The 14085-nt window shown below is 47.9% G+C and overlaps 1 protein-coding gene across 1 annotated transcript in view; it reads left to right on the forward strand.

Moving 5' to 3' along the window:
• Positions 1-14085, forward strand: part of NPHP4 (nephrocystin 4) — a 268250-nt gene that overhangs the window by 215984 nt on the left and 38181 nt on the right. The window contains exons 19-20 of the mRNA XM_040326547.1: positions 5794-5922; positions 7792-8003. Of these exons, the coding sequence (XP_040182481.1) occupies positions 5794-5922; positions 7792-8003 (341 nt within the window). The remainder of the gene's footprint in view (positions 1-5793; positions 5923-7791; positions 8004-14085) is intronic.

Genomic DNA, 14085 nt, shown 5'->3' on the forward strand with positions numbered 1-14085 from the left:
GTCAGGGGGGTCAGTGTATGTAGGTCAGGCAGGTCAGTGTATGTAGGGGTCAGTTTATGTAGGTCAGACAGGTCAGTGTATGTAGGGTCAGTGTATGCAGGTCAGACAGGTCAGTGTATGTAGGTGTCAGTGTATGTAGGTCAGGTAGGTCAGTGTATGTAGGGGTCAGTTTATGTAGGTCAGACAGGTCAGTGTATGTAGGTCAGGCAGGTCAGTTTATGTAGGTCAGGTAGGTCAGTGTGTGTAGGTCAGGCAGGTCAGTGTATGTAGGTGTCAGTGTATGTAGGTCAGGTAGGTCAGTGTATGTAGGTCAGGTAGGTCAGTGTGTGTAGGTCAGGCAGGTCAGTGTATGTAGGGGTCAGTGTATGTAGGTCAGGTAGGTCAGTGTATGTAGGTCAGGTAGGTCAGTGTGTGTAGGTCAGGCAGGTCAGTGTATGTAGGTCAGGCAGGTCAGTGTATGTAGGTCAGGTAGGTCAGTGTATGTAGGGATCAGTGTATGTAGGTCAGGTAGGTCAGTGTATGTAGGTCAGGTAGGTCAGTGTGTGTAGGTCAGGCAGGTCAGTGTATGTAGGTCAGGCAGGTCAGTGTATGTAAGGGTCAGTTTATGTAGGTCAGGCAGGTCAGTGTATGTAGGTGTCAGTGTATGTAGGTCAGGCAGGTCAGTGTATGTAGGGTCAGTTTATGTAGGTCAGGCAGGTCAGTTTATGTAGATCAGGTAGGTCAGTGTATGTAGGTCAGGTAGGTCAGTGTATGTAGGGGTCAGTGTATGTAGGTCAGGGGGGTCAGTGTATGTAGGTCAGGCAGGTCAGTGTATGTAGGTCAGGTAGGTCAGTGTATGTAGGTCAGGTAGGTCAGTGTATGTAGGGGTCAGTGTATGTAGGTCAGGCAGGTCAGTGTATGTAGGTCAGGCAGGTCAGTGTATGTAGGTCAGGTAGGTCAGTGTATGTAGGTGTCAGTGTATGTAGGTCAGGCAGGTCAGTGTATGTAGGTCAGGCAGGTCAGTGTATGTAGGTCAGGTAGGTCAGTGTATGTAGGTCAGGCAGGTCAGTGTAATGGTCAGTGCCAGGCAGGTGAGTTTAGTGGTCCAGTGTGGTCCAGTGCCAGGCAGTGTGGGCTTCCCTGGTGGTCCAGTGTGGGCATCCAAGGGGGGACTGCGCTGATAAACAATCAGCCGCCGATCGGCTCTCCTTTACTCGCGGCTCTTTCTGTTTACATCGTGATCGGAGGCTCTTTACCGAGATCGGAGATGCAGGGTGTCAGACTGATTGTTACATACAAACAAAAACTGAGCGAAAAGGCCCCGTCTTCTAACTTTTAAATGTTAAAAAAAAAAAAACACACCAACCAAAACGGCCGCCGTTGGGGTTCTCCTTTGAAGCAGGATTTGCCTTTTAATTTTGAATTATAAAAAAGGAAAGAAGTGTAATTAATGTGCACTCTCTGTAAAGTTTATTACGTTTGTTGCCTTCTATAAATTATTTAAAACCAAACGCAAATAAAACTGTTGAGGTATGCAAATGTTAATGCGGAGAACTGCAGACCAGCAAATCATACAAGCAGATTGTTTATTCAGCCTGCAAGAAAAAAAAAACTGTCAGGATATTTGCCAAAGATGGCTGAAAATTCCGGAGAGCAGCCGCGTGCGGGAAATATGAGCGCGAAGGACGAGATTTCTGTCTGTGACATCTTTGCTGCGCCTATATCTGTATCCGTTATATATTATAGTTTTGTATGTTTCATCACAAGTGTTCACTTTGCTGCGTCCTTCTTTACCCAATCGCTTCGAGTGGTGAGGATTTTCTTAGGTCCTGGTGATGGGTAGACCTGCAACATAAACCTGGGGCGGCGCTTTAACCAAAGTCCTATGGTGCTCCAATGACTCCCATTGACCTCAAGAACTTCGGGTGGCGCTCTAAGCAAAGTCCTATGGTGCTCCAATGACTTCCATTGACCTCAAGAACTTCGGGTGGCGCTCTAACCAAAGTCCTATGGTGCTCCAATGACTCCCATTGACATAAACCTCAAGAACTTCGGGTGGCGCTCTAAGAAAAGTCCTATGGTGCTCCAATGACTCCCATTGACCTCAAGAACTTCGGGTGGCGCTCTAACCAAAGTCCTATGGTGCTCCAATGACTTCCATTGACCTCAAGAACTTCGGGTGGCGCTCTAACCAAAGTCCTATGGTGCTCCAATGACTCCCATTGACCTCAAGAACTTCGGGTGGCGCTCTAACCAAAGTCCTATGGTGCTCCAATGACTCCCATTGACATAAACCTCAAGAACTTCGGGTGGCGCTCTAAGAAAAGTCCTATGGTGCTCCAATGACTCCCATTGACCTCAAGAACTTCGGGTGGCGCTCTAAGCAAAGTCCTATGGTGCTCCAATGACTCCCATTGACCTCAAGAACTTCGGGTGGCGCTCTAAGCAAAGTCCTATGGTGCTCCAATGACTCCCATTGACCCCAAGAACTTCGGGTGGCGCTCTAAGCAAAGTTCTATGACGGGGAACAGACGATCAGTGACAAGCCACAGAGAAGAACGGGGAAGGTTTGTTTACACTCACCTCTCCCTCGTTCTTCAGCTCCTGTGACCCGATCGTGGGACGCCGGCGGCGATCGTGTCCCGCGGGCGCGGTCTCGAAGAATCAGTCCGGCGCAGCGCTCACGACCCACGGCTGGGTTCTTAACGGGGACGTACATGTGCCCATCCGTGCCCTTCTGCCGACGTATATGGTCGTGCGGCGGCGGTCCTCAAGTGGTTAAGCCATCCGAAAACAGGAACTCTTCTCTAATAACCTATAAAAGTTAAAATGTGTAAAATAAGACGGCGGGAGAAGTAGCGAGATCCCACCCGGCGCACAATCTGCCTCGCAGCTCCGATCCTCCGACACAATGGGATTAGAGTTTGAAGAGCGAGAGAACATCAAGGAGCATTTTCTCCGAGCTTTGCCTTCATCCCGACTCTTTTACTTTTCCCCCTCTGTGAGTTCCCTTTTCGCTAAAACGGAATAAAATTACAAGAAGTAATGGATTGAATGATCGACATCCATAAAACATCTCTCCTGTACATAAAGCTAAATGCATCGCTTTTCAGGGCGCCGGCCGCTTGGATAGAATGTTGACAACATGATTTTTTACATTCTTTGAAGTTGTCGAGCTTTTTAGAGCCGCCTCGTCTGGAGCCCACTGGAGGCTTCCTGCACATCAAAGCCCAGAGACGAGCACTCGCCGCTTGTTCTATGCCATGGAGCCGCAATATTTTATCCCTTTTATGCTTTTTATTAGCAGTGCAGGTCATTTTGATGTATTAGTAAGAGGGAAGGTTATGTAATAAACACGAGGCCGTTTAGAAATATAACATGAAACGTCTGCATGGAGGGTGTTTGTACAGTTACATGGGGGGGGGGGGGGGTTCCCAGGGAATAGATCTTATTTTTTAACCACCTCAATCCTGGACACCTTCACCCTCTTTATGCCCAGGCCATTTTTTCACATTTCAGCGTGCGCACAGGGTGTGCCAGATATGCCTGGGCACACCCTAATCACCCCATGCAGTGCTGATTCCCCCTGGTGCCCCCTGTCTCCTCCCTGAAGTGCTGCCAGCTTCCCCCCTCACCTGTCCCGCCAGCTGCTGTGGGAGATGCTTCTGGATGGAGAGCGGGGGGGGGGAGGGGCTGGTAAATATTTAATTTACCCCTTCTTTTTCTGGATGAACAGTGAGTGATCTGTACCGATCCCTCCTGTGTTCATTCCTATCTGAAGCATAGTAAACAATGTTTATTTGTGAGACCTCAGAGGTCTGTTTAGACCCTTGATATTTCACCAAAGTCTTCCAATGGGGCTCCTAAAAAATTGTTAAAAATAATAAAATAACAAACAAAAAAAAAAATATTGCAAAAATAAAATTGTAAAAAATAATAAAATAACAAAAAAAAAAATATTACAAAAATAAAATTGTAAAAAATAATAAAATAACAAAAAAAAATATTACAAAAATAAAATTGTAAAAAATAATAAAATAACAAAAAAAATATTACAAAAATAAAATTGTAAAAAATAATAAAATAACAAAAAAAATAAAAAATAAAATTGTAAAAAATAATAAAATTACAAAAAAAATATTACAAAAATAAAATTGTAAAAAATAAGAAATAAATAATAATACAAATAAAAAACTTCTGACACCATCCACTACCCTATTGGCACCAATCTCTGCTCTATGGACACCTTCCACTGCTCTGCTGATATACACGCATGTGCGTTTGTGCCCCGGGGTGCACACCCTAATGCAATAGGCTGCGCACACCGATGCCTTTGAGTGACAATAACTTGTTTACAGTTTGTTTACAGTTTTGCAACACTGTGCCCAAATGAAAAATGTATCATTTTTTTTTTAGACTGATAGTTTTCATTTGGACCCGGACCATTATGCAGCTAAAGGACCCTGCCAGTTTTTGCGATTCGGCACTGCGTCGCTTTATCTGACAATTGCGCGATCGTGCGACGTGGCTCCCAAACAAAATTGGCGTCCTTTTTTCCCCCACAAATAGACTTTTCTTTTGGTGGTATTTGATCACCTCTGCGGTTTTTTTTTGCGATATAAACAAAAATAGAGCGACAATTTCGAAAAAAATTCAATATTTTTAGCTTTTTGCTATAATAAATATCCCCAAAAATATATAAAAAAATGTTTTTTTCCTCAGTTTAGACCGATACGCATTCTTCTACCTATTTTTGGTAAAAAAAAAATCGCAATAAGCGTTTATCGATTGGTTTGCGCAAAATTTATAGCGTTTACACAATAGGGGATAGTTTTATTGCATTTTTATTAATATCTTTTTTTTTTTTTTTTTTTTTACTACTAATGGTGGTGATCAGCAATTTTTTTCGTGACTGCGACATTATGGCGGTTACATCGGACAATTTTTTGGGCAAAAAGTGCTATAAAAATGCCCTGATTACTGTGAAAATGACAATTGCAGTTTAGGAGTTAACCACTAGGGGGAGCTGTAGGGGTTAAGTGTGACCTCATATGTGTTTCTAACTGTAGGGGGGCGGGGCTGGATGTGTGATGTCACTGATCGTCTTTCCCTATATCAGGGAACAGACGATCACTGACATTGCTACAATGAAGAACGGGGAAAGTGTGTTTACACTCACCTCTCCCCGTTCTTCAGCTCCTGTGACCGATCGCGGGACACCGGCGGTGCTATAAAAATTCTTTGATTACTGTAAAAATTACACTGGCGGTGAAGGGGTTAACCTGGAGGGGGTGCTGTAGGGGGTTAAGTGTGCCCTAAGGGAGTGTTCTTACTGTGGGGGGGGCGTGGCTTAGCGTGTGACGTCACTGATCGTCGTTCCCTAACACAGGGAACAGACGATCAGTGACAGGCTCACTAGGAAGCACGGGGAGAGGTTTGTTTACGCTCACCTCTCCCCGTTCTTCCTCTCTGTGACCCGATCGTGGGACACCGGCGGGGATCGGGTCCGCTGTTCCCGCGGGAACGGTCACGGAGAAGAGGATCGGGTCGCGAGCGCGTCGCAGACGTGCTCTCGACCCGTTCCTCTTCTCCGTGACCGTTCCCGCGGGAGCAGCGGACCCGATTCCCGCCGGTGTGCCGCGGCTGGGATCTTAAAGGGGACGTACATGTACGCCCTTGTGCCCAGCCGTGCCAACCGGCGGTCCTTAAGCGGTTAAATTCCCACTTTTGCTTCCGCCCATATTTGGGGAGTTTTCCCATTTGATTTGTAATAGATTTATTTGTGATGATTGAACTCGTGTTTTCCTATCACAGGTCACCTTTCAGACCAGAGACTAAAGAGATCGGAATCTCTTCCGGCGTCACGCTCTCGTATCATCACCTCCCATGACGGTAGAAGTGGCTTCCATGGAGGCAGCCTGTTTTCCAGCCGGCCGTTGGGCAGTACGTATTTACAAAGATCGGAAATAAGCGATTTGTGTCCATTCATCCAACTTCTGTGCATCCGCTTCTATGGGCTGCCTGCACGCAGCTCCGAGGCGGACGCACACGCCACTTGCCAGCAGACGTTCGTGAAGGACGAGACTAGTTGCCAGTCTGAATGTACCCCCCGTGCATGGGCTGTATTCACCAGCAGAGGGGGTGCCTCTAGCTGCCCCCATAATTCAGATATCCCCTCACAAACCCAGGACGTCACATGGCGTCCACCCAGGATGAAAGGTCCCCTCCGTGGACGTCGTATGACTATGGGCCGGTATTGAAGTGGTTGTAAACCTTTACATATATCTAGTGAAGGGACTATGCCAGTGGTGGCCCATCCATAGGGGGCGCACAGGCGCCATCCCCCCTATCCATGCGTCTGGCCCCCTGATCTACATGCGGGGCGCCGGACGCATGGATTCCAATTGTTGTTTTTTTTTCGTGAACCACGTGATGAGAACCAAAAGCTCTAATAGGCTTCAAAAAAGGATGGGCTCGGGGCGCAGAGCACTGCGCCCGAAGCCCATCCAGTTGTGTGACAATAGCGAATGAATATTCACTATTGTCACACTGATTCACTCACTTGGCTAATCCGTCACCGGATTGGCCGAAAGGAGATCAGATCAGATTGGCTGGTAGGAAAAGGCAGGAGGAGAAAAAAGCGGGCGGAGAGCTGACACTCTGCAGAAATCAATGAGTAAAGCTCTGAAAGCTGATTGGAGGGAAGGGACCCCCCTGCCCCTTTTCACACATGAACAGAGCTAAGGCTGTGACTCAGCTGGAGCTCCCTCCCCTGTCACCATTTTTCTCTTGTTGTCAGGAAAACATGTCAGTAGTGACTCAAGCAGACAGCAGAGGAATGAGGCAGCAGGCAGAAATGACACTTAGTGCTTTGGACTGAGACAAGTACACACTATGGAGGGATGTGCTTTGTTCAGATTTCATGTCTGAGGTTTACAACCACTTACAATTGGAATTTATGGCTAGCACTAACTAGCCTTAAAACAGCTCCCACCCCCTTCTAACACCTATACTAACTACCCTGTAGAATATATTACAGTGGAACCTCGGATTACGAACATAATCTGTTCCAGGAGAATACTTTTTATCCAAAGCACTCGCATATCAAAGCGAGTTTTCCCATAGAAGTCAATGGAAATTAAAATAATTTGTTCCGCATTGACTTCAATGGCATGCAATACCGCATGCGGCCAGAGGTGGGGGGACCTCACTCGTTTTGCGAAACAAAACACTCACAAACCGAGTTAGGATTGCGTATTGCGAAACGCTCGTTAACCGCGTTACTCGCAATCCGAGGTTCCACTGTATATACTTGGAACTCTCCAATCAGCCGCCGTTCTGTTGAGGTCTGGCAGCTGTCAGTGACGGTTGATGAATTGATCACATTTATAGATGTAAAAAAACATCATTTATTATATAAAAAAAAAAGGAATGTTTAGCATTGGATCGGATGTAATACGGCCACTGTCTGATTATAAGCTGTATAAAGGGGATTTATTTGACAAATGATGAAGCGATCCAAATTTCCGCAGACAATGGGCGCCGCCATCCATACATGTTCTTGGCAAAAAGAAAATCATCTGTGTAAAGCGGTGAATTACTGCGACAAGGCCTGACAATCGAGCTTAATTACACGAATTGCGTAGGCCAGTCGCACACAAAGCGACTTTCCTTGTACCAAGGCTACGCTCATTATTACTGCGCGTCTGATACGCCTCTTCAGGCTGAATTACATCTAATGGCGAGTCGTCGTGTGATTGAGCGCGGTGATCGATCGTCTTTACTGAATGTCCTCCTTTTATGTGCCTTCAGCCCAGAAGAACGTTTCCCAGGCGCAGAAGCTGGCCGACTTAGACGGCGAATTGGCGTCCATGTTGTACAGCCGGATGAAGGAGGCCGGCATGGCCTACCAGCAGCCAAACAGCGAGGCCGATGCCTCTTATAGACGCAAGATGGAGAGAATGATGGCGGTCAGACAGATCGAGTCACAAGAGAACCTCATCAACAGGAAATCCTTCTTATTGGTAAGAAAATCCCTCGGTCAGCGACCTTCTTATTGTAGCGGGGAGGGGGATCGACGACGAGAATACGTGTGTATTAGACACAGGGCAGTTACCCCCGTCCTGTCCTGTCCCTGACCCACGTTCTGTCCTGTCCCCGCCATGTCCTGTCCCCGTCCTGTTCTGTCCCCACCCCGTCCTGTCCCGCTCTGTCCTGTCCCCGTCCTGTCCTGTCCCCGCCATGTCCTGTCCCCGTCCTGTCCCCACCCCGTCCTGTCCCCGCCCTGTCCTGTCCCCGACCTGCGTTCTTTCCTGTCCCCGCCCTGTCCCCGACCCGCGTTCTGTCCTGTCCCCGTCCCGTCCTGTCCCAGCCCCGTCCTGTCCCCACCCCGTCCTGTCCCCACCATGTCCTGTCCCCGTCCTGTCCCCACCCCGTCCTGTCCCCGCCCTGTCCTGTCCCTGACCTGCGTTCTTTCCTGTCCCCGCCCTGTCCTGTCCCCACCCCTGTCCCGTCCCCGCCCTGTCCTGTCCCCGACCCGCGTTCTGTCCTGTCCCCACCATATCCTGTCCTGTTCCTATCCTGTCCCCGCCCCGTCCTGTCCTGTCCCCGTCATGTCCTGTCCCCGCCCCATTCTGTCCCAGCCCCGTCCTGTCCCAGCCCCATCCTGTGCCAGCCCCGTCCTGTCCCCACCGCGTCCCCGCCCCATCCTGTCCCCACCGCGTCCCCGCCCCGTCCTGTCCCTGTCCTGTCCCCGCCCTGTCCTGTCCCCACCCCGTCCTGTCACAAAGCCCCCTACTCCGCCTAGATGTTCAGTATATTACCTTCATCAAGGCTTGGCAGCTGCTGGTTACTGTTGGTACTTATGGCAGGTCCCCCGTCCCAGGTGCATACTTACCTTTATCCCGTGGTTGTGGTCCACTGCAGTGTTGAAATCCTTTTACAAGCTTTTCCTGGGTGTGCCTGTGCAGTCAATCCCAATAGACATCTACTAGACCCGGGGGCTCCAAACTGTGGCCCGGGGGGCTGGATGTGGCCCTTTGCTCGCTTTTATCCAGCCCTTGGCTATTTCATTCACTGTCACCAGCAAAGGGGCACAGTTCCTCCCAATGTCACTAATGGTGGAGGACCATTCCTTCCAATGACACCAAAGATGGGGCACAATTCCTCCCAATGACACCAAAAATGGGGCACAATTCCTCCCAATGAAACCAAGATAGGGCACTATTCCTCCCAGTGACACCAAAGATGGGGCACAATTCCCCTCCCCTACACACACCGTCCAAGTCATATCAAATAGTGGGTGTGGTCAGTCAAATTTCACGAAAACAGTAGGAGGGTCTTAAAGGGGCATTAAATAAGAGGATTGCATTACATGCAGTACAGAGTGCAGAGCTGTCGCTTGTAAACACAGAAACCGGACTTCTGTGTTTACACGTGATTGTGGTGAGCGGGCACCAAAGGGTCTGAGCCAGAGGTGGTGGAACTGAGTTCCACCAAGTCCCCCCTGAAAAAAAGCCCCGGACACCAATGATGGGGCACAATTCCTACGTAGGACACCAACGATGGGGCAAGATTCCTCCCGATTACACCAATGATGGGGCACAATTCCTCTCACTGACACCAAAGACTGGGGCATTGTTTACTCCCACTGATGCTGGGACTTTTTCTACTCCTGCAGGACACCCCTAAAGTCTTAAGGACAATAAACTGGCCCCTTGTATAGAACATTTGGAAACCCCTGTACTAGACCCAAGTGTCTCCTACCATCTTTGGTGTCTCGCTCTTCTACACATCATCCAAAATCAAAATTTCTCTCTTAAGGCCCCTTTCACACGGGGCGGATCAGTAATGATCAGCGGGGATCGCTCCGTAGATCCCCGCTGAGCCGGTGGATGACAGGGCGGTCCCCGCACACTGTACAGGGACCGCTCTGTCTTTTCTCCGCTCTCCCCTATGGGGGGATCGGATGAACACGGACCGTGTGTGTGTGTTCATCCGATCCGATCCGTCAGGCGGAAGAAAAAATAGGATCTTCTTCCGTCTGCAAAATCGGATCTTTGCGGAGGCGGGTGATTACGGGTGTCAGCGGATAAACTGACACCCGCAATCACATAGGGACCAATGTACAGTGGGGGTGGAAAGTTTGGGCACCCCAGGTAAATATTTGTATTAATGTGCATAACGAAGCCAAGGAAAGTCGGAAAAATCTCCAAAAGGCATCAAATTACAGATTAGACATTCTTATAATATGTCAAAAAAAGTTACATTTTATTTCCATCATTTACACTTTCAAAATGACAGAAAACAAAAAAATGGCGTATGCAAAAGTTTGGGCACCCTGCAGAGTTAATATCTTGTACTGCCCCCTTTGGCGAGTATCACGGCTTGTAAACGCTTTTTGTAGCCAGCCAAGATTCTTTCCATTCTTGTTTGAGGGATCTTTGCCCATTCTTCCTTACACAAGTCTTCCAGTTCTCTGAGATTTCTGGGCTGTCTGTCACGCGCTGCTCTTTTAAGGTCTATCCATAGATTTTCAATGATGTTGAGGTCAGGAGATTGTGAAGGCCATGGCAAAACCTTCAGTTTGCGCCTCTTGATGTAATCCCCTGTAGATTTTGAGGTGTGTTTAGGATCATTATCCATTTGTAGAAGCCATCCTCTCTTTAACTTCAGCTTTTTCACAGATGGCATCAAGTTACCATCCAAAATTTGCTGAAATTTTATTGAATCCATTTTTCCTTCTACTCGTGAAATGTTCCCTGTGCCACTGGCTGCAATACAACCCCAAAGCATGATTGATCCACCTCCATGCTTCACAGTTGGACAGAGGTTCTTTTCATTAAATTCTGTGCCCTTTCTTCTCCAAACGTACCTTTGCTCATTCCGGCCAAAAAGGTCTATTTTACCTCATCGGTCCACAGAACTTGTTTCCAAAATGCATCAGGCTTGTCTATATGTTCATGTGCAAAGTTCAAACGCTGATGTTTGTGGTGAGGACGTAGAAGAGGTTTTCTTCTGATGACTCTTCCATGAAGACCATATTTGTACAAGTACCGTATTTATCAGGGTATAGCGCGCTCCCGCGTATAGCGCGCACCCCTAAAGTTGCCCCGAATTCCTGTGGAAAAAGTTTTTTTGTACTTACAGTTTTGGTGTCTTGCGCGGCGTCCATCGGCGGCCTCGTCGGGTCCGGCGTCCGTCTGCGGCTATGGGTGTCCTCTTCGTCGGGTCCGGCGTCCTTCTGCGGCGTCCTCCCCGCTCGTTTCCCGCGCCGAGTTTGAATACTGCGCCGACATATACAGAGCGCAGTACACTTGTGTATTGTCGGCAATGCTCGGCTACTCTCATGCTGACGTCCTGTACGTCCAGGACGTCAGCGCAGGAGGAGCCGAGACTGCCCGACAATACACGAGTGTAACTTGGCGCGGGAAAGCGGGTATCGGCGTATACCACGCACCCACGATTTTGCCCTGATTTTCAGGGCAAAAAAGTGCGCGGTATACGCCGATAAATACGGTATCTCTTTATAGTGGAATAGTGTACCACAACTCCAGTGTCTGCCAGATCTTTCTGGAGGGATCGTGCCGCCAAACGTGGGTTTTGAATTGCTTTTCTCACAATCCTGCGAGCTGTTCTGTCTGATATTTTTCTTGCTTTAACTTCCACTGTTCCTGATGACTGCCATTTCTTCATTACATTCCGAGGAACAGAGGATATTGACATCTGAAAACGCTTTTCTTATAGCTTCTCCAGCTTTGTGAGCGACAACTATTTTCACTTTCAGTTTTCTAGACAACTGCTTAGAAGAAGCCATGGTGCTGATTGTTGGGGGAGGGTCAGATGAGTCTGGGCATTTAAAACCTTTGAGATTGACATCACCTGGTCTTCCCAGACGATGATTGAGAACAATCCATGACACTGGCAGCTCTCAGCTTTGCAAAGGGGGCAGTGCATGTTAGAAATTCTGCAGGGTGCCCAAACTTTTGCAGACGCCATTTTTTTGTTTTCTGTCATTTTGAAAGTGTAAATGATGGAAATAAAATGTAACTTTTTTTGACATATAAGAATGTCTGATCTGTAATTTGATGCCTTTTGGAGATTTTTCCATCTTTCTTTGGCTTTGTTATGCACATTAATGCAAATTTTTACCTGGGGTGCCCAAACTTTCCATCCCCACTGTATGTCCCTTTTTCATCCGCACGTGTGAAAGGGGCCTAATTGGGGCTTTAAGTTCCTCGCAAAAATATTGCAATTTCATCATCTAGGGAATTAAAACACCTTTCTCATTGGCGAGCCGGCCGCCCGCCGGAAAGAATATCACTTTACCGCGGAGAAAGCAATTTTCCATGTCAGTAAATTACAAGAGTTTGTAAAAATGATCAGGTCATTTCTTCTGTATTAATCATCGTCCGTTCCTGAGACGTCCCGACAGATTTCTTAATGGATATTGAGAATTAAATGGAACTGCCAGCGGAGTCGTGATTAGGTGCGGCGTACAGCCCGAGAATACATTAGGTGCGGCGTACAGCCCGAGAATACATTAAGTGGGAGGAATAGTGCCCCATCATTGGTATCAGTGGGAGGAATAGTGTCCCATCATTGGTGTCGGTGGGAGAAATAGTGTCCCATCATTGGTGTCAGTGGGAGGAATAGTGTCCCATCATTGGTATCAGTGGGAGGAATAGTGTCCCATCATTGGTGTCGGTGGGAGAAATAGTGTCCCATCATTGGTGTCAGTGGGAGGAATAGTGTCCCATCATCGGTGTAGGTGGGAGGAATAGTGTCCCATCATTGGTGTCAGTGGGAGGAATAGTGTCCCATCATTGGAATCAGTGGGAGGAATAGTGTCCCATCATTGGTGTCAGTGGGAGGAATAGTGTCCCATCATTGGTGTCAGTGGGAGGAATAGTGTCCCATCATTGGAATCAGTGGGAGGAATAGTGTCCCATCATTGGTGTCAGTGGAAGGAGTAGTGCTCCATCATTGGTGTCAGTGGGAGGAATAGTGTCCCATCATTGGTGTCAGTGGGAGGAAAAGTGTCCCATCATTGGTGTCAGTGGGAGGAATAGTGTCCCATCATTGGCGTCAGTGGGAGGAATAGTGTCCCATCACTGGTGTCAGTGGGAGGAATAGTGTCCCATCATTGGTGTCAGTGGGAGGAATAGTGTCCCATCATTGGAATCAGTGGGAGGAATAGTGTCCCATCATTGGTGTCAGTGGGGGGAATAGTGTCCCATCATTGGTGTCAGTGGGAGGAATAGTGTCCCATCATTGGTGTCAGTGGGGGGGAATAGTGTCCCATCATTGGAATCAGTACGAGGAATAGTGTCCCATCGTTGGAATCAGTGGGAGGAATAGTGTCCCATTCCATAATTAAAAAACATCCATAGCGTTTTCAGAGAAAGGCCTCCTTTTTCAGGGCTTGTGATTCAGTCTGGACAAAATTAGTTAGAAAGAAGACATTAGGACTAGAAAAGGGCTTCAATCATCAGCATATCCTGGTAACAAGGAAGGAAGCTAACTGGATGATGGGAAGTTCTGATTTCTGGCCCATTAAGGGACACTTTCCTTCACTTCCTGTCCTGGAGAACCAACAGGAAGTGAGTGGAAATCCAAACATTGATGTTTCATTGGAGCATAATTCATCCCAGAAGTATGCTGGTAATCCAAAGCACTCGTATATCAAAGCGAGTTTCCCCATAGGAATCAATGGAAACTCAGATAATTTGTTCCAGTGTCACTGCTAGTGTGTGCAGTACTGTGCATGTGGTCAGAGATAGGGGGGGGGGGGCGGGAAAGCGAGCGAGTGTCTCCGGCACCCCCCCCCCCCCTCACCTCTGGCCAAATGCAGTACTGCACACCCCAGAGGCTTGTCTTGGGAGACAATGCTTGCAAATTGAGTCAGTATTTAAAAAAAAAAAAACGTCTCGTATTGAGAAACGCTCATAAACCGCGTTACTCGCAATCCAAGGTTTTACGGTATTATACCACAAGAGATTGTGGAAGCCCTCTCGGAACCGATCTGTAGATTTTGGGTGGAGTTGCCTTTTATTATACTCAGTGCCGTGAGCGGCCGCTCCTCACGTGTTTTATACAGGAGGGTCT

Source organism: Rana temporaria, chromosome 10 (assembly GCF_905171775.1).
Source record: "Rana temporaria chromosome 10, aRanTem1.1, whole genome shotgun sequence".
Taxonomy (NCBI): domain Eukaryota; kingdom Metazoa; phylum Chordata; class Amphibia; order Anura; family Ranidae; genus Rana; species Rana temporaria.